The following is a 23,796-nucleotide window of genomic DNA, read 5'->3' as shown; positions in this document are numbered from 1 at the left end:
TGCTTTTATTTTGAAAATAATGTTAACTAAACCGGAAACCTCGTTGCTTCCGTTTACTGCGAGCTTGGCTGTTCGTGTTTTGTAAAATGACCAATCATACTGGAATACTGAGCATATGTGCTTGTTTTATGTATGTAAAATGCAGAGGCGGGCGGGGTTAAGGTCACGTCACAGATAATAACCGGTCACGTCGGATTTTTAGCCTTATGAAACGACTGAAAACACAAATCGAGGTCACTCTTTGTGAGTACTTCCTTTTAGCTGTCAACACCGAGTGTTGAGGGGTGGTAAGTACAAGTAGCCAACACAACAGCAGTGTAGAAAACCGATAAGCCAGATATCATTTGTAGTATATTGTTTCGCACACAGCTAAGTTTGGGTAGGTAGCTAAAGTTTGCTGGGTCTGTGTCCTCGTTATACTGTTAACTATTTCTAAGCTAACGTTAGCTAGTTATGTGTAGGTGAAGTTATCCTGGAACTAATCGTTCAACTAACCATATTACTCGACTAATATTTTGTCTGTGGATATGCTACTAAGCTAGTTCGTTGCTGTCTATCAAATATTAATGTCCTGCGACAATGCTAGTCGCTCGTGTCCTCGTATCATTCAAAATGTGTAGTTGATGTCAACTGTGACAAGTTGTCACAACCCTCTAGCTTCATAATACCAGCTGATTATTGGGGTCGGACTAGCGAGTCATTAAATGCCATTGTGACATATGGCTAAGTTTACGACTCTACTCAATTGCTACCTTTGCACTCATTACAGTTAGCATACTGTAGCTGAATGACTTGTATCCCAGTCCTTCTGAATATGGTGCAGGACATGACCACACAATATACTGCAAAGACTAATAAAATGTGATTAGCATGTTCTATAAGGGGAAACCGTTTTTCTTCCACATATAAACTAGGTGCTGAGTGAACGCAGACAGAGAAAAAAACTTTTGGGTGCTGTGTTCTAAGTCTGGAAACAATGTATTCAGAAAGTTTTCAGAACTTTATTCGCCTCAAAATGACGAAATAAAAACGTAGAAAATATGTTAATTAAGAAAACGTGAATATCACATTAACCTTGTTTTATTAGAGGTGTGTCACCTGGGATATATTTCCAGGCTTATACATAGATGTTTGTATTTCATTTACAAACTGTCGGTGGAATAAATCATGAGTCTGGGTGGGGATCCCCTTGGCAGGTTGAACGTCTTTGCCAACTGCAGTAGTCTATATTGTCTATTTTCTGGTCACTCACTCTTGTCGCTTTCAGGCGATGAGAGGACTTGGTTTCCTCAGGTTAGAAATCTTTTTTCTCATAGTCTGATATGAGGAACCTCCTTCTGCCTGCCATCTGGGCCATAAACCCGATATCATTGGAGTACTGCAGTGATGAGCGTCCTTCTGAAGGTTCTCTCATCTCCACACAGAATTTCAGTAAGAACGACCACTGGGTCACTTCTACTAAAGGCCCTGCTGTTTTGGTTGATTGGATGGCCTGCTAGTTCAAAAGTTTCAAGAGTCCTGTTTATTCCAAACTGCTTTCATTTAAGAAATATAAAGGCCACTCTGTTCTTTGGAATTTTCCCTGCAGCAAAATGCTTAGCATGCTTTGCAATGCTGCACTGTTTCTGATCACTGCAGGAATTCTGACTTGGCCTGGTTTTTGCTTTGACGTGCATCATCAGGCATGAGACTTTATATAGGCAGGTGCCTTTCCAAATCTAGTCTGGTTAATTAAATTTACCACAATTTATCAGTCAAGATTTTGAAACACTTCAAGGGAAATCAAGAGAAATAGGAGTTAAAGTACACAAGGAGTTTTTTTTTTCATTAGTCATTTTTGTTTTTGCTGTGATATCGCAAGGTGTGGGAATTACATTGTTTGTTTTCTTTAAAGGGTATTCAGAATAACTCCTATATTCTTCTCTTTGTCAGGTATGGCTGAGATTTAGAGGCAGATGTGAACCAAGTGAAAGCCCTGCCATCAATCCCCAGCACATCCATGTGTATAATTTTCTTCAAGTTTGACCCCCGGCCTGCATCCAAAAATGCCTACAGGTAAGGCAGTTAAGTCATGCATTAAATATACAAGGACTTGAAGCAAGTTCTTGATAAACAATAGAGCTGTCTCATATGACTGTAGGTACTAAAGCAAAAACAAGGTAAGCACAAAAAACAGGTATCAGCAAACCCTCTCGAGGCATTGTCAGCCACAGAACTGCACACTCTGTGCAGAGATTTTAGTATCTTGCCTAAGGACACTCCAGCAGAGACTCTAAGTGCAATATTACTCTCCTAACCTCGTAAATCAAGTGTGTAGCAGCAAGTGGAGAAACATTGTGGTTATGTTAATGTTATTGCCATCTCTATGCGCTATGTTTTAGGGGGCGAGGTGATAAAAACTCTATAGAACATTTATGTTCTCATGCAGATTTATTATGTAACTGTTTGTGCCAGTTTTAATATTTTACTTAGAGCATATTTCTCAAAATTCATAGTTAACATGCAGCTACCAAACTCTTGTAATGTTTTTTCACATCTTTGCTGTGATTCCCTCACAAAGCCGGATACTTCCTGCAGCTAGGAAAGTTAGAAACAGCCTCTCTACCAATTTTATGAAAGCACTGACTCTTTGTGCAACCTCCGTGTGCCCTACCCAGCAGTAAATGCTAACTTCTTTTAGTGAACAGCACAGATCGGTGTAGTACAAGCAGTCAGTGTGAGTTACAGCCTGATGGTATGTGGAGCCCCAGCTTATTATAATCCCCCAGAGCTTGAGAGCAAGCTCTCTGCCAGGCCATTGTCCATCTTTGTCCTTCCCTCTGGGAGTCTGACCTCACCTAAGGAGATCACAGCAGAGGTGTGTTATGAGTACTGACTCAGACCTGAACCTGGGGAAAGGTGAAACGCACTGTGTCCTAATGCAGTATCATGTCTGCTATTTATAGACTGTACTGGCTGCAGAAGTAGTTTCTTTTGCTCAGGCGAATGTGTAAATCAAAAGGAATATGCAGCATGCTAAGATAAAATTGGATTGAAGGCAGAATTAAAGTTTCATTAAGTGCAATTATTATAGCGCTCACAGCACAAAATGACAGGAATGGATCTGCGGGAGTTAAATGGGTTAATATTCCACACAAATGACTCGCTGATTACCTGCATGCTGAGATCTCTGTATTCAGAAACGCAATTTCTAGTCTCCACTGTGTTTTTCTTCACCAGCTGCTCAGAACAAAAGCACTGCAGCAGTCCACCAAATAGCATTGCAGTATGATTTTGACCTGGATATATTGTATCACTTCTCATTAAGGTTAGTCATTTAAACATAATATAAAAGTGCTACTTACAATCCCTTTAACCAAAAGATGATGCTGATGTACTAAACAAACAGCATAATGGCAGCCCTTCATAGAGCTTTTGTAATAGTTCTTTATCTCATGTTGCTCATGGCTCTTTGCAAGTAAATGATAGTATATGATAAATAGATTGGTTCTTATATAGCACTTCTGAGCTCTATTTGAGCACTAAAAGAAGAATACAACATGTCTCATTCACCCCACATTCATATAAGCACTTTCTTCTATTTCTAAGTGCTTAGAAAACGACCAACCCTCTGATCAGTAAATGACCTGTCCCACCTCCTGAGCTGGAGCCACCCCTAAGCATGTATTCATGATGTACGCATGTTGACACTGTAACTGAACAGCAAATAAAATGATTGATCCTCTTGGGATACGGTCACTATATACGATGGCAGCATGCCTGTTAGGTCATCACTCTGACACAACCTTAAATGTCTCGACAGCAATTGAAGATGTCCATGCTTTTGGTGACTTTCGTTATCTCCAGAGGATGATAATGAAAGTCTAGTGACTTTGGTGATTCCTTTATCTTTCTAGACCCACCATGAGGTTAACATTAACATGCCTTGGTGTAAATTTATCAAAGGCTCAGGAAATTATCCCATGGGAGCCACATGTGTTTGGATACATAAGTCACTGTGTTTGTTGAATAGAAAGAAATCAAAGTTGAGTGTCAATGAGCTTTGATAGCTCTTTCCTTACCACTGTGCCTCCTACATGATCCAGCTGGCTGACTCACGCTGTGATCCGAGCCACTTGCATGGGATTTGCCCCTCAGGATGCAAAAGCAGATGCTCTCTTCCTGTGTAGCTTTGTTTTCAGGAGCAGTGGTGGCTCATAAAGCACCATGGGAACGGGCTGTCATTAGCCTTTGATACACAGAGGTCGACCCCTGTTACGTCATTTGGCCTTATTTGTTTGCTTTTAACAAGATGCAAGCTCCTATGTTGCAGGAATAATAGGAAGACCATTAGAAGCTTAGGAATAAAAACATACATTTGCAGGTTCTGATGCATTTCACTGGCCTGTGTGGCTTTTAATGATTTGTAATCATATGACAGCAGTCTTTACCTCAATACATCTAAAGATGAAGTTATAAAATTGCTTGAAATATTTAAAAATATTGAATGAAATGCAATGGTTTACAAGCAGTTTAAACCCTATATTTATTGGAAATGGCACAAAAACGAAATAAAACCAAACCTTTTTTTAATGTATGGCATTTTTTTAAAGTCAGTGCCAGCAACAAGCAATACTTTCCAAAAAAGTTAGGACAGGGAATGTTTACATCTGTCCTTAATTTGGTTTAGTTATTTATTTATTTGACTGTCAGAGACCATGAACAAAAGCATTCATCTCTTAGGAGGAGTGATGCTTTATAACAGATTTAGCTACTAGCTCGTTTCCATCTGCTGTCCCTAGGGAGGCAGATGCAATAGTAAATATGACATACAAATACATATCCAAGCAACTCGATGTAAAAAGGATTATATTATCAAGCAAACATACTCAGACTAACAGCCCCATCCCCCCTGCTCCCACCACACACTGAGATTTAAATCGTGCATGTTTGGGGGGCACATATATATATATACAGTCATGAAGAAGAAATGTTGTCATGGAACTCAGTCTAAATGCACCCGGTGATTCAGTAGCTTGTATAACCACCTTTAGCAGCTATAACTTAAAGTCCTAGTTTTCTGTATGACTTTTATCAGTCTCTCACATCATTGTGAAGGAATTGTGGCCAACTTTTCTGTACAATATTGCTTTAGTTCTTTGAGATTTGTGGGCATTCGCTTATGCACAACTCTCTTAAGGACCTGCTACATAAAGGTCTGGACCATTTCAGCACATTGATTCTTTTCTTTTTCAGCCATTCTGTTGAAGATTTGCTGCTGTGCTTGAGATCGTTGTCTTGTTATCCCATTGTTGGGGCCAAGCTTTAACTGTTGGACAAGTGGGTTCACATTTGACTCTAGAATAACTTTGATCTACTCAGTGGCTGCAGGGTGCCCAGGTCCTGTGGCTGATAAACAAGTCGAAATCACCACTCCTCCACCACTGTGCCAGACATGTGGTATGAGATGGGGGGGTTTTTTGGTTTGTTTTTTTAAAGGTGACAATGGCCCGACATCTACACTGTAGTCTTGTTTATCTGAAGGAGATTGTTTCAGAAGCCTTGGGATTTAGGAGGAAGAGGCTTTCTCCTGGAAACCTTTTCAGACACCCATACCCTGAGTGGTAGCACTTAGGTTTTCTGCAGTTTCTTTAAGCATTGCATCGTCTGACGTTGGGGTGACTTTGCTGCTCCCCAACTCTTGGTAACATTGCGGCATTGTATTAACACATATCTGAATGCTCCAGACCAACAAACAGTTAAAACGTCCACATTTATAGAGGTGCTCACAGTTTCTGAAGAACAGTTAGGCAATTGGAGTGGTGTAGTTAGCAGCACCTCCTATTACTTACCCTCTTCAATCATATGAAACAATAGAGTAGTGCTTAGTTACAGGTTTTCTAACCGTGGAGATGCTATTAAACGATTTCTATAAGCAGGCTAGACATCTGAGTGAAAAATTGCTTGTAAAAACATAACATTTTTTATATTTCATTTCATACTGCCCCAAAGGTTTTTGATAGGTGACTACAGATAGGCAAACTCTTTCACAGCAAAGCCCTGCTGCTGTATACAGAGATTTCTCCAGAGATTCTTAGAATCCTTTTAATAATATTCTGTGCCATAGATAATTCTACATAGTTTGGCATTAAGATGTATTGAAATGCTTTATTTGTATTTTCAATGCATCTTTTCACAATACGAAGCCACTCCCCACATGTACTTAAAAATAAGACAGATGCTTTTTATTTGTTTATGTTATTAATTTCAGTGATTAGCCTGGAGTTCTTTCACCAGGGTGGGTTTTCTTGAATATACATTTTCCAGTCTTTTCTATCCTCTGCATAGACCTTTTCAAAACTGGTGATTGGCATCTATTCAAAATGAGCACTGAAGGATTTTTTCAATTTTAGTTTTGAAATGTGAGATTTTGTCTTTGTGTTACTTTCAATTTGATAACAGGCTTTAAAAAATTAAGCGTCCCAACTAACACAAAAAGATCCATAAACACAATAAAATAATTTTCTGCTATAGTGCAGATTATTTTATTTCGCAAATTGCATGAAATAGAGAGGTTACCTTTTTCATCAAGGAACAGAGTCAATGTTTACTGTTTTTCATAATATCTGAGTAGGAAAGATGGGCTGTGTGAAGCTGTGTGATTGTTGGGTCTTAACTGCTAAGTGAGGACATACTAGCCCACTACAAAAATGACAAAAAGTGACCCGTGAATAAAGGCACATGTTAGAACAGGTGTTGCATTAGATACAGGTCACAATACAGTGTTTTGCTGTTAATGGTTGTGAGCATAATGGCGTCATTACAATCTGATTTACTCCGAATAATAATAAACTGTAGGTCAAAGTTTAGTGCAGCGCTTAACTGACAGACAGTCTGTGTCAGACTTAAGAGTCCCATTGAAGGGGATTTATTGTAAATCAGATCACACTCTTGTTCAGGCTATTCGCTCTTGTTTGCAGCAGTAAATGTTTGTCTCGTAGCCTTGCTTCGACAATAAAAAACAAATTTAAAATGGAATAAAACACCTGCAGAGGTTACGTGCATGTGGCAGACACAGCCAGCTTTGCAAAATGAGATTGAGATAAGATGATTTACTTGTAAAATACTATTTCAAATTGTTTTAACCCCTTAATAGCCTGCTTTTTCTCCGCTTTAGGTAGCTCCTAACAGCAGTGGGGTTATCCAACACTTGATTCAAGCTATTTGATAGTTACAGAGTTTAATAGTCATACACTTCTCATTTATGTGGCTGTGTCAGTACTTAGAGATGCTCATGCATATTTCTCCAAAATTCAACCTGGTCTATTTCAAATGTTCAGAATCTTTGAGCTCTTCATTCTAAATATTTACAATACAATAATATGTATTGTATTCTAGTTTGTTTGTTTGTTTTTTAAGATTCAAAGTGTTTTCAGTTGTTTCTAAAAATGAATAAAACCACAAAGCCAAAGGCATTGGAGCCATTTCATAAAAAACATCAGTGATTTCCTCCCACAAGTTACATGGTCTCAAAATACATAAGAGTGGATGGGAATTTGTTGCTTGTTGCTCAAGAATTTGGCTTCAGATTGTGAAACTTGGAGCTGATGCAAAATTGATTTGCTTGCAAAATTTCACATGACTAGCTGCTCTAGTTGGGAAATAGTAATGAAACACCATACTTCAACCCCATCCCACGTACTACAGGGATCTGTAACTGTTCATCCGTCCATCAATCCATCCATTTACTACTGCTTATACGAGTTCAGGTTGCGGGGCCATCAATGTAACCAGAGACCAGTGTCCAATCCACACAAGACACTAAAATCCTATGGCTCCTCCTGTGGTTGATGGGCCCACAGGAGGACGGACCTATGGAGTTTCTTTGGGCTTGCTTTTCCTACCCTGGGCCTCATTCCAGGATGGGACCCCTGTGACTCAAATCCCACCACTGCAAGAAGGTTACAATTCATTTTTGCACGTCTTCATTAAATAAACCTGTTTTATATGGAGTGACTCAATCATATCCAAAAGCCTGCTGTATATGGATAAATTCTCTAAACTTGAGCTCCTGACTCTATTGCCTTTTGCTTTTTTCAGTTACATTCCTTTTGATCCTCTTTACTTTGGTCATCTTCAAAGAAACACCTTCTCTTTGTAGCCTTGACCCTTTATATTCTCTCCTCTGGCTCCTGCTCAATCAATTTAGAAAATGAGAAGCTTAACGTGAGTGCTTCTGGTTGTATCTGAGGACTTTATTATACTGAAAATGTGAAAGTTGCACTGTAACAGTCTGGGAGCTTATTTTTACACTGACCTTCTGGCCATAAACCACAAACGCTTACTGTTTTCATCATTACAGATGCTGTATGTATATATGTACTGTAATTATATAAGTCTCTAGTGGATAACAGTAGCATATGTTCTTACCTTCATGTTAAGATCAAATGAATTAGACTCACCATATGATAGAAATATTCTTTTTTTTTTTTTTTTTTTTTTTAAATGTCCCATAGGCGAGAGAGGGAGAAAGCTGGATGAAAACAGCAAGAAGAAAGATCAAAAAGTGAGCAAAAAGTGTAGTGGACATGTGATTAGAGTCAACAAAAGATATACAAAGCCAGTATCGATTGGTTTGCCTACATTCACTGATGATGATTTTACATAAATAAGCAGCCTGTTAAATTGATATCAAATGTGGATTCCCAGCCCTTAGGATAATATTATATTATATTATATTATATTATATTATATTATGTTATATTATATTATATAGTTGAATACCATGCATTTGTGTGCGATTGTCAGTCCAGGAGGCTGGACAGAGAGATGATAGAGAGACTGTATAGGAGCACGAAGAACCAGGTGAGCAAATGGGCAGGTAGTGAGGTTAGGTGAGAAAACAGCTCTATTTCTAGTTTGCATCTTGTCCAGGTGTATGGAGTGGCAGGATGGTTCTTAGGCACTACAACAGGTCATACAACTAAATGAGTTGCTTTTTAACATTGTAATGCAATGTTGTAATTGTATTGTAAAGGCATTGTATGCATGGCATTATGATTGGGGGCTGAGCCCTCCTACAAGTTTTAACCTGTTATGTTCTCAGGCTAATTTTGGCTGCAAACAGAGATGAGTTCTACAACAGGCCATCCAAAGCTGCAGACTTCTGGGGGGCCAGCAATGAGATCCTCAGTGGTAAGCCTGTACATATACACTTGAGACCACCAATCAAGCTTTTCATTAAACAGCAGTAATTTTTAAAGCTAAAGCTAACACAAATTAGTGAAACTTTCTTGTATGTTTTGTGTAAACGTGTCTGTTAGAATTTAATTGCTTATTTTGATTAATATATGCAAGGTTGGTTGGCTTTTTAGTACTGCTTAATAAACTTTACCTGTAAGAATAAAGAGCTTTCATTAATCAAGGAAAAATCCCTTTCCTTCACCTCAAAAATCCATTGCAGAACATCCCCACCCACAGCAAACTACATTTAATTGACTGATGTTCAATACACATTATGGCTAATCAGAGAAAATCAGTCTTCTGTTTTTCTGCTGAGGGAAGAAATGGTGCGATATCCTTGTTGTTCACCAGTCTCCTCTCCCCTTTGTAATAGAGGGGTCAGAACTCGACTGTGGGTTCTTAATTGATGGCTGTTTCTATGCAATGTGACAGGAATAAATGACTCTGTCTTATCTGCAGGGCTGGGGGATGAACGGGGCGGGAGTGTGGTGGGTGGGTAGCAGTAGGGCCCTGAAGGAGACGTAGCAATGCGAGAAGGGAAGTAAGCTATTGGTCCCAGTGGAATCTAGCTAGCTTTTCATCCACCCTCAGAGGAATTAGACCATTTGGCTCTCGAGGTCACTGACTGTATAAGTGGACCTGTCTTTATTGATCACCAGGAAGTGCTGCAAATTTGCAGTGCCCGACATTCTTTGTGTCAACTGGAGGAGAGGGATGTAGAAAGAAAACATTCATTTACTGATGGACTAAAATAATTCCTGCCATCACTCTTATGAGATTTCATTCCAATTGGACAACATCTTGAAGGTTATATAAGTTTTATATTTCCTCTGATTGTGATGTCAGTGACACAGAAAAAAATATTTTCTATTTGTGCATCTTAATGTGGACTAGATTTCTTACTGCCACTCAGTCTATCTACTATATGAAACAAGCTATTTAAGCCACTCTCCCTTTGAGACTGCTCTCCCTTCAAACCTAATTTCTTCTGATTGGCAGTTTCTTCCAAACAGAAGGTTTTGCACAGTTGGGGGGGCGGGGCTCCTGTGTTCACAGCCAGAGCTGTGTGCCTAAAATGGTCATATTTGGGATATCCACTGCATATAGAACTATGACCACACACACACACACACTGACGTCATTATTTGAAACTTTGTCTATTTTTAATATCCACATTTTTAACATTTGTGCATACAACATGATGTCAAATAGGTAAAAGCATAATAAGACCATTTCAAAAATAATATGTAATATATATTTGCTACTAATATCAGAGAAACTTCAAATTTCCATTACTAATTATTTATTCATTTTTCTTTTTTTATTATTTATTAACATTTTTCTAACTGTTGAATTCTTTGCCTTTCACATCTTTTGCATGAATTTATGTGTTTTTTCTCAAACTAGCACTTAGCTGCAGTGAATAATTAAAAAGTCTGTTTGCCATATGATTAGTGACAAATGACCTAGTTCTTTCTTGAGTTAATCATTCGTTACCCATCATTTGTTCTTGTTAAGGAAAACTGGCATGCAAAAGTAGCAGGGTATACTGAAGAATCTCTGTTATTATCCGTTAAAATCGAGTCATACTCTTTTAATGTGAGGTCTGATGCCCCTCTCTTTTTAAAAATACATTGTAACTCTGTGTTTATCAGGCCTGGACTTGGAGCTAGGGAAGGAAGGGGGGTCATGGCTGGGGATCAGCAAGAGGGGCAAGCTGGCTGCCATCACCAACTACATGGAGGGACGTCCTAACCCTGATGCACAAGGACGAGGTAATCAGCCATGAAAATGTCCCAAGTGCCCCTTTACAGCCTCAGTGTCTAGAATCCATGTGATAATATAACTGATTCTAAGGAATAAGTAGTACACATACATTACATACATTTCTTTTTACGTTTGCTAATTTGCAGGATTTCTAGTGTCTCACTATTTAATGGACAAGGATCAGGACAGCTACTCCTACCTGAAGAAGGTGTCGTCAGAAGGCCACCTGTACAATGGGTTTAACCTCATCACAGCTGAGTTCAAGTGAGTAAAACGTGTTGTGAAATCCATCTGCATATTTTCTATGCACTGATAAAGCTGATTCAAATAAGTATATGCATCATGTGGATGTTTACACTAACATTTAAAAACAGACGCTATCCGCTGTTGCATTTCATAAGATGAAATATTTTCCAGAGTGAGAAGAAATATGCAAAATAGCCACACTAGGCTGTATAATGTGTGTCTTCTCACAATCTAAACAGTAAAGGAGTCTCTTTTTTATTTTATTTTTTACTGGGCTTTAACTTTGTTTCTCTGAATTTTGGCCTTACCACGGAAAGAAAACCACAAAAGCAACATCTTCATCTTTGGAGTGCCAGCCAGGCAGAACTGAAAAGACACTGAGCTGCGAACGAGCCAGCATTAAAATTCCAAAGGAACACCTGTTCATATTTCAGGGTTATAAACAAAGAAACTCTAGACAGCATAAAAAATAACGAAGGCTTTTTTCCCCCTCCCGTGTGCTTCACAAGCCTGACTTGACTGAATTTGATGATAAGCATAGAAAAGAAAGAATATGGGGTCAGTGCACACTCGGATAGCTGTCAGGTTGTCGGCCCATGTAGAGAGCTGCAATATAGTGAAGCCATACTGTTGTCTTAGGGAGCTGGAGCATAGTGTAGCTGATGTAAAGGCAATATTACCTGAAATTACAAAAATGTGTAACATAAAAAGTTTGCTATAAAGTGTTGACGCTTGATGCTGTGCTGCTGATGGTAGATAAACCGCTCCTGACAGGAGTACAGCCAGCTGTCATGCTGATAACATTATGACTGCACCTGCCCAAAGGAAAGCGGGGAAAAGGAGAGTTCAGAGGTTAAGCTGCAATATAGCTCTAAAAGTTGTATCTCTGTTGGAGAAGAAAAAGTGGACTTTTCCTCCTCTTAACATAGCCTGAAGTAGTTTGTTCTCCCAAAAAGAGCTTTCAGGATAGAGAAATATTTTGTTTTTCATATTATTTTTTTTGCCACCTAATAATTTCTACCAACTCCAATATAATGGATAAGGTGCTATTTTTTGAAACAGTATTGTAGGTTGGAAACATCTTCTGTGGCTTTGGTATTGCAAGTTTCAGCAATACAACTGAAAGACTTAAACATATCTCTGTAATGTAGTGGCTCATTCAAAGCTAAGCTTATTTATAGGGAAATATTTTATATGAATTATGAATACAGTTCTGCCAAATATCAACATTTTTGATCAATATATATTTACCACATGCAGAAACCAATGTCACTCCTACATTTGTGATCATGGTGTATTCATTTTTAAAATGGCATAATAATAGTTGCACACATTGGCACGACAATGCACAAAGTGATGTATTTTAGATTGTTTGCACTATACTGAGATTCACTGTGTCTCAGTACCATCAATATATTAGGCTACATTCTGTGAAAGCATCATATGAGTTACTGTGGGACTCCTATCGTGCTGTTTGGCTGCTGAGCTTTAAAGTATACTGCAACTCTGGTTCACTTTAAATATAGTTAGCTAGACCTTTTTTGTCTCTCACGCTAATAACTTTCACATCATTTTTAAAGTATTTTGCATCTGAGAGACTAGATTTCCCAATCTCAGCAGACTTTGCACCTCAAACTGTGAAGAAAGCCACAAGAGTTCAGCATACCACTGAACCGAGTGAAATACACACATGTGAGATTCCAAACAAACATGTATTTTTAAAGGTCTGTGTATATACTTGTGTGTATACCTGCACAAAAAGTCAACTACTTGGAGCTTTATTTTCAGAAGTGTCGGTATCATCTGAGCCTTTGAAAGCTTTTTGGTATACCTCTTTTTTTTTTTCTTTTCCTTTTTTTAACCTAGGGGCAACCGTATGACATTATCTAGGTGGCTTAGCTGCTATTTTTGATTAGCTCAGAATATGCAGATGTCCCTGTTAAAACCAGGGGCAGCAGTTACACATGCACAACCCTGGAGGAATTCCTCTTTTATTACACTCACACACACACTCAAGAGGGACCAGCAGACTGTAACTGCATGTTTATGATGTGATAATGCTTCATGTCTGCTTTGTCTGGGCTAAAAACTGTCAGCAGAGCCTTATTAAGTCAAAATATGCCATGTTTTCCCCCCCTCAGATGCCTGTCTGGTGGGAGTCACTTTCACTGCAGATAGAGATGATAAGCAGTGACAAAAAACAAGCTTCATCTTTTTTAGTAAGCACCATCATTACCAGCCTGTTTGTTATCCACTGCAATGTGCCCAGCTGCCCTGAGGAAATAAGGCGTTTGGTTTCTTTCCGAATCAATAACTGCTGGTGGATTGACAGTAGCTTTACATGACAATTAGAGGCTTTTGGTTTCATCTGTAAGCACAGGCGTGATTTACGATGTGGCGACTGGTGGCAGTGGGGTCAAGATGTGCCACCTTCTTTGTGTAAGTCTCATCACTCTTTACACATACATGAGAGTAAGACTGTGCACTTAACATACAAACTATTTGATAATTTATTTATTGCTGCTTATTAATGGAGAAGTCTCACCAGGAATATTCTTTAATCATGTTGGATTGGATTGTGCATGAATAATTTGGTCTGTGGCAGCCTTGCATTTAAAGAAATGTCTACTGGGCCTCACAGTCGTGAAGCTAATGCCATATATATTTAAATTTTGATCTGACTCAGATATTCTCAGCTTGATGCTCTCGAGGCTCCATATCCAACACTTCATCTGACTTGTCTATAGCTCTGGTTTTTGATCCCACTTTAAGTCGCTCTTGCTTTAAAGTCAATGCCCAGAGATTATCCATTTTATTAAATATGTGCTCTGATGCCCGCAAAGAAATGCCTCCCTAATGCACTTTCATTTTTAAAAAAAAAAAACAACTTTAGAAAGTGGTTCGATCTTATTGCCTCAAACCCTGTGTTGTAATTCTTGGCAGAAACTTGTTCAGGCTCAAAAAGAAACACAGCGGGGCAGCAGATACGCACATTCCACAGTATCAGGGGCGGATGAACTCTCAACATTTTAAAGAAACTGTACTGTGAGGATTTGTTTTTCTTCTCTCCAAAGTGCTTGTAACATCGCCTCTGGGGAAATCATATTCTGTTTTAGAAGAACAGAAGATGAGATTCTCATGAGTGGATTACAATAAATAGCACTGCATGATTCACTCCAGATGTCTAAAAATTGCCATACAAATTTAAATGATGTTAATTTTTGCTCTCTGATTGTTTGCATGGTTGTATGCACAGCCTTTTTGTATCAGATGGGAGGTCTGAATTACAATACATCACTGGTATAATATAAATATTTGAAGTTCCATGTTTCCATACAGCATTTGAATGTTTTACTAAGAACTACATCTGTCATGTATCTCTTTTCAATCAACATGGTGCCATCAGACTGACTAGAAATAGTTCCTTGCATTTTTACAGAAACATATTGCCAAAGCCAAAGTTGGAATCACTGATGGTGACTAGGCGAGATGTAGGAACACGTCCTATTCAATGATTTGCTGATAAATCCCAAAGTTTCTGTCTGCTATGATTATTTTTTTCCCTCAAAAATTACCTGAATTTCTTGAAAGCTCACTCAACCATCTCAGCCAACTACACTACAGCTGGTGATGCTCTGCAGCCTCAATATAGAGGACTCTTCATTAGAACACTTCTCAGCTAGCATACTGATTAACTCTCTGACTGAGATCTGAAAAAGCCTGTTTTTGACTCTTCCCTCTTTGTTCTCGCTCTGCCCGATGGTCCCGACCTCCTGCTGTTCCCTCATCTCAGCCCAAATAAACCCACAGCACACCTGATGGGACTTTCAACATTTTAGCCAGTTTCAAACAGCACAAATGGAACTCTCTCTCCATAAATCCTCCACCTGCTGCCACCATGGTCAATTTGATTTGATATCACACGCAAAGTGTGTAGATAGAGCCAGGCTGTTGAGGTATTGTTGAGTGAAGACCTCAATACCAAGACAAAATACTAGTTCAGACAATTTTATTTTTGCAGAGCAGACAAATAAAGGCTTCTCTCTCAGGTTACAGTGCCATCTGGTTCTCATTGACTGGCTACCATGTGCATGCTTGGATGAGCGGTGACTGCTTTCGCCTTGAGTGAATATTGGCCAGTGCTGATGTGTTTATAGTTGTTGGTTTAAGAAACCATGCTCAGTTCTGAGGTTTAAAAGAGATACAAAATATTTCAGCGAAATATGCGTGTGGTGTGAATGAGACACGGCAGGTCCATACATCAGTTTTGAGCCATCCTTATTGACCGCAGCTGCCAGACGCACATACATCACACCACAATACACCACAACAACCCCAATTCCCCGGCGGGCATGATTGCGGATGCCGTGCAGGTGCGTCCGCCCAGCACCGCGTCCACGCCCCACCACAATGCGATATACATTTAATACAAGCAAGATTATAAATGGTAAATGGCCTGTATTTGTATAGCGCTTTTACTAGTCCCCCCTAGGGAACCCAAAGCGCTTTACACACCATCCACCCATTCACACACTGGTGGAGGCAAGCTACAGTTGTAGCCACAGCTGCCCTGGGGCAGACTGACAGAAGCGAGGCTGCCATATCGCGCCATCGGCCCTTCTGGCCCACTTCTGGCCCACACCAGTAGGCGGTAGGTGAAGTGTCTTGCCCAAGGACACAACGACTGAGACTGTCCAAGCCGGGGCTCGAACCGGCAACCTTCCAATTGCAAGGCGAACTCCCAACTCTTGAGCCACGATCGCCCCAATGAGCATTCGGATGGGGTCGGCAACTCCAGGTCTCGAGGGCCGGTGTCCTGCAGGTTTTAGATGTGTCCTTGATCCAACACAGCTGATTCAAATGGCTAAATTGCCTCCTCAGCATGTCTTGTAGTTCTCCAGAGGCCTGGTAATGAACTAATCATTTGATTCAGGTGTGTTGACCCAGGTGATGTCTAAAACCTGCAGGACACCGGCCCTCAAGGCCTGGAGCTGCCCACCCCTGTCTTACACCATTATGTTTGTGTAACCAGGCTGACTTAAGACGATGCTTTTCACCACATCATCATGTCAAACTAAGTTATTGGGGAATTTATCATTTTTATCGACTTTAATAAGAAAATTAACACCGTAAACTAAAATTTCAGTTCATATGTAGGAGGAACATAAGCGCAGTATTTACACCTTTTTTGAAGCAGTCAGCTTGGAGTCCTTACTCCTTTCAGACTTGTTTGAGCTAACTGAAAAGCCTAAAAAAGATCTGATTTTGCAGGCTTACAGCCCCATCAAAAATGGACATTTGAAGATTGGAAAACCAAGCCTGTTCTGATGGATCTTCTGTTCCACTGAGGCTGGCATGTCCGACAAGCATGTTTTTGTTTTTAAAATCAATTATTACCTAAATGTCAGGCTGATAGCATTGGCAAGCTTCTGTTTATTTTCCCTTGGGACGTCATATTCATTCGACTTAGCTGGACTCCTGGTTGTCCACATTCCACCTGCACAGGCTCCAAGCTCCACTAGTGGAGACAAACCCACAGTTTGAGAACCCCAGATGTAGGGGATGATTATGTAAATCAGATCAACATGGCGCTAAATCTGAGGGAAATGCTCAACATCTTGGGCAGTCCATGAAGAGAGGAAATGAGGGTGTGAATTATATTGTTCATGTTCCCGTAGAGCAAAACATAACTAACCACCTACAAGTAAGAGATTTTTCAGCATTGTTTAACTGACCTGTTTTAATTGGTTATTCTGTAAATGATCAGAAATAGTTTCTTTCAGGCAAGTGAAGTTGAGAAAAATGTAATCAGTTGAAATATTTGGTTTTTTTTGTTGAAAAACCAAGCAGGCTCATTTGATTATCAAAGCTGTTACAAAATAATATTCTTTCAATTTACTAATTCATTAATAGACTTGTTTTTCTCAACGTGACATGAAATCTTTGTTAATAATCGCAAATATTCTCAGCTTGTGGTGCTAACAGGTCAGACCAAAGGCTGTCTAATATGTACTTTGGCTTTTAAAACTATTTAGTAAATGTATTTGCAGAGTAAAAGCCCAGCATATTGTGTCCTTGTCTTGCCAGCTCTCAACTGGGAAACTTTCCAAGTCAGATGTTGAAACAGTGTTGCACCACATTTGAGATTGACTGATGCCACTGGTATTGCTGTCATAAAACTGACATCAAAAAAATGAATTCCACTACTGGTTCAAAGGCTTCGATCATAATTTATTATTCACTCTCCTGTACCAAGGCTGTGACAGATGCCCTTGATGTTGGATAGATTTTTTTCAGACTGAATAAATTCCCTCTAACTGAGGACTTTGCAAGGAGATCTAACACCGTAACTAAATGGCTTTTGTGGTAGTCAAGGGTATTTGCAGCACTAATTTTTACTTTGAAACCTTAATTTCACCCAGTTGTCCTTTGTGGATAACATCAAAATTGTTCTAGTGTGGTATAGTATTTTAACTTTCCCATTTGAATTGCGTCCAGCAATAACACAGGCTTCTTAATTCCTATTTTCCAGGGCTGCAAAGAAACTGCATCATTAAAAAATGCTATATGGTGCAGTTTGTTATTCTCTTTCACCCTCAGCGCTCATTTTCCATGTTTCCCTGAGGAGTGCCCCTTTGAACTTTCTCTTTGCTCTATTTCGCTTTATTTCAATAGCCTCAAAGTCTTCTGACTCCTGACACAACAGTCATAATTAGACATAAACACGTTTGATTATCATAAAATGTCTAATTTCCCATCTTACTGTGTCCTCTCTAGAGCTAAACAAGACATTGTGTGTTACTATGGAAACAGAGGCAGCCCTGAACCCATCCGTCTAAATCCAGGTCTGTGTTTTTAGTATGGTTGCTGTAGAAACCTTTCATACCTTTCCTCCTGGCCTATGGCTAGCTCATGTCAGTCTGACATTTCCGCAGTGAAATTGCTCTCAGATTGAAGAACACACCAGAAAGACGCTAGCAGAGCTTGCTAATGTTTAAATTTGTCTGTATTTATCTTGTTCCCCCTCAGCAGGAATCTACGGCTTGAGCAACTCGCTGCTGGATACTCCATGGAAGAAACTGCTGAAAGGCAAGCAACACTTCACCAGCGTCGTCAGCGACCAGACGCTCTCTTGTGATGGGCTGGTGCAAGAGCTGCTCAGTGTCCTTAATAATGAGGAGCTGTAAGTTCACAAACACCCACTTAAATCTCATTCAACTGCAGTGCATTTTAAATTGTGTGTATGTAGGAGATGCCACTGAAAAAGCCTGATACTCTGCTCATGACCTGCTCTATGTCCTGAGCTACAGCCACCCCACCCCAACAACAGAAGCGACTGTTGTTGTTATTTTGCACTATCAGAGTAAAAGTGAATTGAATCGGTGACGATAGATTACCCATAGATGTGAATGTCAGTGCATTTGAGCTCTGTGCCAGACTGTCAACCTGACATAGGCTCCAGTCCCCCGGTGACCCTGAAACGGATAAGCTGAAGGGGATGGATGGATTGATATATAAGATAAATAGGTGCAATCAATTGAAGCATAATTTAAGAAGAGGGTGAAGGGTGTTGTCTAATAGACCAATAGACATCCCTGTCAGTACCAGAGCCCGCTCAGCGTGGTTGACAAATTTGACACTAAATTAATTTTTATTGCTTTAGTTAACTAAAATATTTTCCATATCTAGTTTTAGTTTTTAATTTAGTTTAATATACTTTAATAATCTTGCACAGCTTTGAAGACCCCCAAATGAAATTCAGATATAAGGGTCGCTGTGAGGAGATCCAGCACATTAATCGGTCACACATGGAAGGTGGTTAGAATGGGACTTACAGGGAGCGATCACCAATAGCACTCAGCTAGAATCACTGCATCTGGTATAATCTGACCCAAGTTTCCATGCAGACACCCATACACTTAAAGGGTATTGGTGGATTTTTATGGATCGCTCAGAAATGGGATTTGCTTCAAGAGCAATAAATAATGAAAAAAGTATTACTGCATGTGCAATTAAAACCCGACACGCTTTCTAAAGTTATCTGTTTTGTTTTTGTTGTTGTTGTTTTAACAGGAACACACCTGATCCAATTCAGGAGACTCAGGGTGATGGTTATAGCAAGTCCATGATCCAGGCTCTGTCAGCCGTCTGTGTTCGCTCCCCTCATTATGGAACAAGGTCAGAGCCTTCCTCACTCACCAGATATCATTTCTCTCTCCCCCCTTATGTGTTCACTGGTGGTGACTGACACTGCTGTGCTAGACAGCAAGATCACAGAACAGTGAACTCTTGGCACACAAAAAAAATCCCCAGTGTAATCAATCCTCCACAGCAATGAAACACTGGATTATTGGGTACAGACACTCTCTTGTAGCCAAAAGGTCAGAGGGTTAGTCCTTTCCAAAGCTATCAAAACATCATTTAGCAGGGCAGCGGCAAACAGTGTCTGAAAAGTGACTTTTCATAACCACTGTCATACTTATTAGATATTAAATTTATAATTTTTTTCTTCTCTGTATTGTTATCCATTCAGAACCAATACAATTATCCTGATAGATGCAGAAGGGAATGTGATCTTCACAGAGCGCACCATGCTTGACTGTGACACAACCAAATGGAGCACCAGTTCTTTCCAGTTCAAACTGCAGGAGTGAAGACACAATGGAGGAAACCTACTCTGTGCCTTTCTGCATCATCTCTCCTTCCGTTACCTTTTCCGCACCATCTCCTTCAGCTGAACCTCATGTGACCGCAAAGACTCATCAGCACTTTTTTTATTCAGCTAGTCACTAGCTGCCTCGTTAACATCAGTTTCATATATTTCTTACTTTTGATTTAATTTAAAGATGTATGCTAATTTTTTTTAAAAAAAAGCAAAGATGCCAAAGGACATTTAGAGTTTTGTAGAGGAAAATATTTTACCTACATGTCATGAACCTTCTCAAAAATTGTAGATTGAATGTAATTTGGTAAATATAAGATTGGTGTGATGCCATTTTCTGTCATGAACGCTAGACATTGTGGCCCTTTCACACACATGGCAAAAGACAGGAGATGATCTGTGTTAGGCACATTACATGCAGTACATTACGACTGGTTCTGACATTAGTGGTTTTAAATACAGCTTGTCTGGGTGAAGTGAAAAGCTCGTCTGCGGTGCATGAATACACGCTTTTTGGTGTCCGATGTAACCTTCCATCCATGATTTACATTTTATGCTCTATTTTCAGGCTGCAGGCTAAAATGGCATCCTATGACAAGTCATAGGGTCACATATATTTTTCTAGAAGATTTAAGTTCACACGAGTCATCACCAGGATTACTGGCTACTTTGTAAGTTTCTGATTACCCTTTCATTGGTGTTTAGATAATTATGCGTCACAGCATCAAATGTTTCAATGCACTGTTAAATGCACTGGATCTTGAAAAAACAGCCTGAAAATAAATAACAGTTTATCCAAACACCTCTCTTTTTGATTGTTGCATTATGATTACGGATACAAAATAACTGTCAGGAACCATGTGCTCACACACATATCAGTCTTGCTGATTTCACTCTATATCAGTATAGGCCTAGGAAGCTGGCTCCACTGCTTCCTGTATGACTCTAGGATTTACCCACATGCAGGTGACGTATGAGTAATGTATTTATTAATGTGAAGAAAGCTTTTTGTAACCAGATTGAACCCATGGTTAATTTGACTTCTGTTCCCTAAAAAAAGAGTTCAAACTTGATATGATTTGTGAGTAATATGTACATATGTATTTTGATCTTTTGTTAGTTTTTTCTATTTAAAATCTCCCTATGGTCATTTAACCAGTATCCCTGGTTTGCAGTGTTATGCCATTGTATGTGCTTCAGCTGACCTGCAACTGTTTTCAAACAGTGACCCCTCCTGCCTGTGTGGAATATTGCACCCCTCAGGATGTACCTGAACATTTGGTGTATTTAAAGATTACCTTCTTATTTTTTTAACCAGCAGAATGGGCACTGGTATCTTCACATCAATGTTTTAAAGCAATACAGCATCTAAAGAGGTGTAGAGGAGTATAAATCTAGACAAGTACAAATAGAATACCAGTGGCACAGCATTAAAAAATAATGCAGTTTTTTTTTTTTTTTATCTGATTAATTTCAGCTGTGAAACAAATTTGTGGTTGTATTACCATCACTCCATTTTTATAGGCTGTATGTAAACATCTTTATAGTTTTCTTCATACACTGTGTGCTGTAAACATCCACGAGTCCCAGAATTAGCACTCTCTGCTAAAGGCAGCAAGAGTCCACTCGACAAAACCAAAGCATGTTTTGTAAGATTTTGCATCACTGATTGAACATATCTGAATTTATTGATTCATGCAGGAGGTGTGTAGCACATGCTCACTTTAATGTTATGTTATAATTTGGTTGCTCTTCCCATTTTTAAAAAAATTATCCTTTTTTAATGCTTGTCGGCTACCCCTGGTAGTCAAAGTGTGCATAAAGGGATTTCACGCAATATCAGGAGTTTCAAAAATGTGAACCATCCCACTGGATGGCTTCACATTATGTGAAAATGGGGGAGGGGGGATTCCAGTTATTCAATGGGACGCCATTTGTAAACTGAAAGATGCTGAAATTTATAGCAACATTTTTCCACATTTAGCTCCAAGCCTTATTAAAAACATGTTTTTTCAAGTCATTTTTCACAATTTCAAATTTCCAAAGAGGAATTGGAAAATGTTCTTTCCCTGAAAATGTCTTTTACTGAAGCTGCATCTATCCTCTCCATCTCAAGGCCTACTCTGTAAGACTATTATAACAAGTAAGTTATGCAGTCGCTTACATTTAATGCTTCATTAAATGCTTTAAATTAAATTAATGCTTTGGATGTATCATATTGCTGGTCTCTGTCAGCCTCTGTGGACCTTCACCACCATCTGCACCACACACGAGGGTTTGAGCCCATATTCAGATAGAGATGCAGAGTCGTTCACCAATAGCTTCCCAGCAACAGTCAGCCGGACTTCAGCCATAAGATATCCTACACACACAACAGAGGACAGAGATGAACCTCACAAAATATTTAAACATGTCAAAAATAATTATGTCAGGTTCCCTGAACACCACTGAAGATGCACACATTTTAAACACACTCCTTCTGTGTCCAAAACTCCTTAGCAGTGACAACAAAGTTAATATTTCAAAATCATCCTCAGTGCACACCTTTTCCCCCACTGTGGTCAAGATGCTCTTAGCTGTTTGGTTCCTCCTGCTCAGGATTTCCTCAGAGGAAAAAAGGAAACAAAAAGAAGTTTTAAAAGTTTTTTGTTGGTGGTGTTTTTGACTTTCAAGCTCAATCAAAGCAGAAAAAGACTTCAAAACAAATTCAATTGAATGGATGGGCATAATCTTCCATTGAAAGCCAGCAAGAAATAAGTTTTTTAGAGAGTTTTGGTTTTGGTCATCATACACATAACAGCATTCACTGCGTTTGCAATATAATCTGTGACTATTATGAAAGTAACATACATAACTTGAAAAGCTAAATTCAATCATAACATTAAGCTCACCTTGTTTTTGTGGAGAAGGTGATCAGGCTTTTTCTTCATGTCCTGAGACCAGGTGCACTGGATCATCACCAGCTTGTATCTTCATCCTTTTTCACTCAGTGAAGTCTTTCTCTTTGTTCCCTTTGCAACAGAAAACTGTGTGATCACAGGTGAAGTTAGGGATATTTTTCTTGTGCAGTTTTTATAGTGCTTCATTTGGTGATAGCTGTTGATCCACTTTGATCTCAAAGGATCTCGACGGTGGAAAAAAGTAATATTTCTCCTTACCATTAGGCTAAATATAGATATAACAATTTATAATATGTCAGCAGCATCCCCATAAGGGAGGTCACCCTGTAGTGTCCCAAATGCAGATCCATTGTGATAAGAGAGAATGGATCCGATTTGAATGTCCTCTGTAAAGTGTGCACAGCAGTAAATGGACAGCCGTTTGAATTCTGCTTGCAGTGTTTGAGGGAATGGGAGAGTCCACGGCCTTGGAAAGACTGCTGTGAAAATCACTAAAAACACTACAAACCTGCCCAGATATAACCTTTGGTTCATTGGAGGAAGTCCACGGATGTCCTTCTATCCGTCCCTGTCTCACCTCCTGGTTGAGTACAGCAAGTGGAATTGTAAATTTGTTGTTTGTCCTCGATGTAAGGTAAAGTTATGTTTTCTATGCCTGAAGAGCTATACTAAATGTATTTTTTTAAAGTGACTTCTGTGTACCATGCTCCAGTGGTGTAGCTGTATGGCAGAAGAAATAATGACAGAGACACAAAGCTTCCAAGTTTTATTTTTGATGTGTGAGTGCCTTATTTGTAATAATGTACCATGCTGTGTTTTTTAATTCCCTTTTTTTATTCTCTCTCTCTCTAATTCTCTCCAAATCAGATATAATTAGTGTTGGGTTCTATTGATGAGAAATTTGCTACTAAATGTGATCTTTACAGCTGCATTATGTCCGAATCATAATAAGATAAGATAAGATAAGATAACCTTTATTAGTCCCACACGTGGGAAATT

General features: G+C 39.3%; 1 protein-coding gene across 5 annotated transcripts; it reads left to right on the top strand.

The window, feature by feature from the left end:
- Positions 1-62: 62 nt before the first annotated feature.
- Positions 63-22,115, top strand: tango2 (transport and golgi organization 2 homolog (Drosophila)). Of its 5 annotated transcripts, none has more exons than XM_084946287.1 (9): positions 63-243; positions 1,933-2,055; positions 9,086-9,174; positions 10,878-10,997; positions 11,136-11,253; positions 18,013-18,080; positions 18,265-18,418; positions 19,309-19,413; positions 19,769-22,115. In XM_084946287.1, the coding sequence occupies exons 2-9, from the start codon at positions 2,000-2,002 to the stop codon at positions 19,887-19,889; spliced, it is 831 nt and encodes a 276-aa protein (XP_084802413.1). In that variant the 5' UTR covers positions 63-243; positions 1,933-1,999; the 3' UTR covers positions 19,890-22,115. The 5 variants fall into 5 exon arrangements, with proteins under 5 accessions (XP_084802413.1, XP_084802415.1, XP_084802411.1 ...); XM_084946289.1 differs by having other exon boundaries at positions 63-287; positions 18,268-18,418; XM_084946285.1 differs by having other exon boundaries at positions 63-287.
- The last annotated feature ends 1,681 nt before the right edge of the window (positions 22,116-23,796 follow it).

This window comes from Perissodus microlepis, chromosome 12 (assembly GCF_051167445.1).
Source record: "Perissodus microlepis isolate ML-2025 ecotype Zambia chromosome 12, ASM5116744v1, whole genome shotgun sequence".
NCBI classification, from domain to species: Eukaryota; Metazoa; Chordata; class Actinopteri; order Cichliformes; family Cichlidae; genus Perissodus; species Perissodus microlepis.
This window is presented reverse-complemented; position numbering and strand designations above follow the sequence as displayed.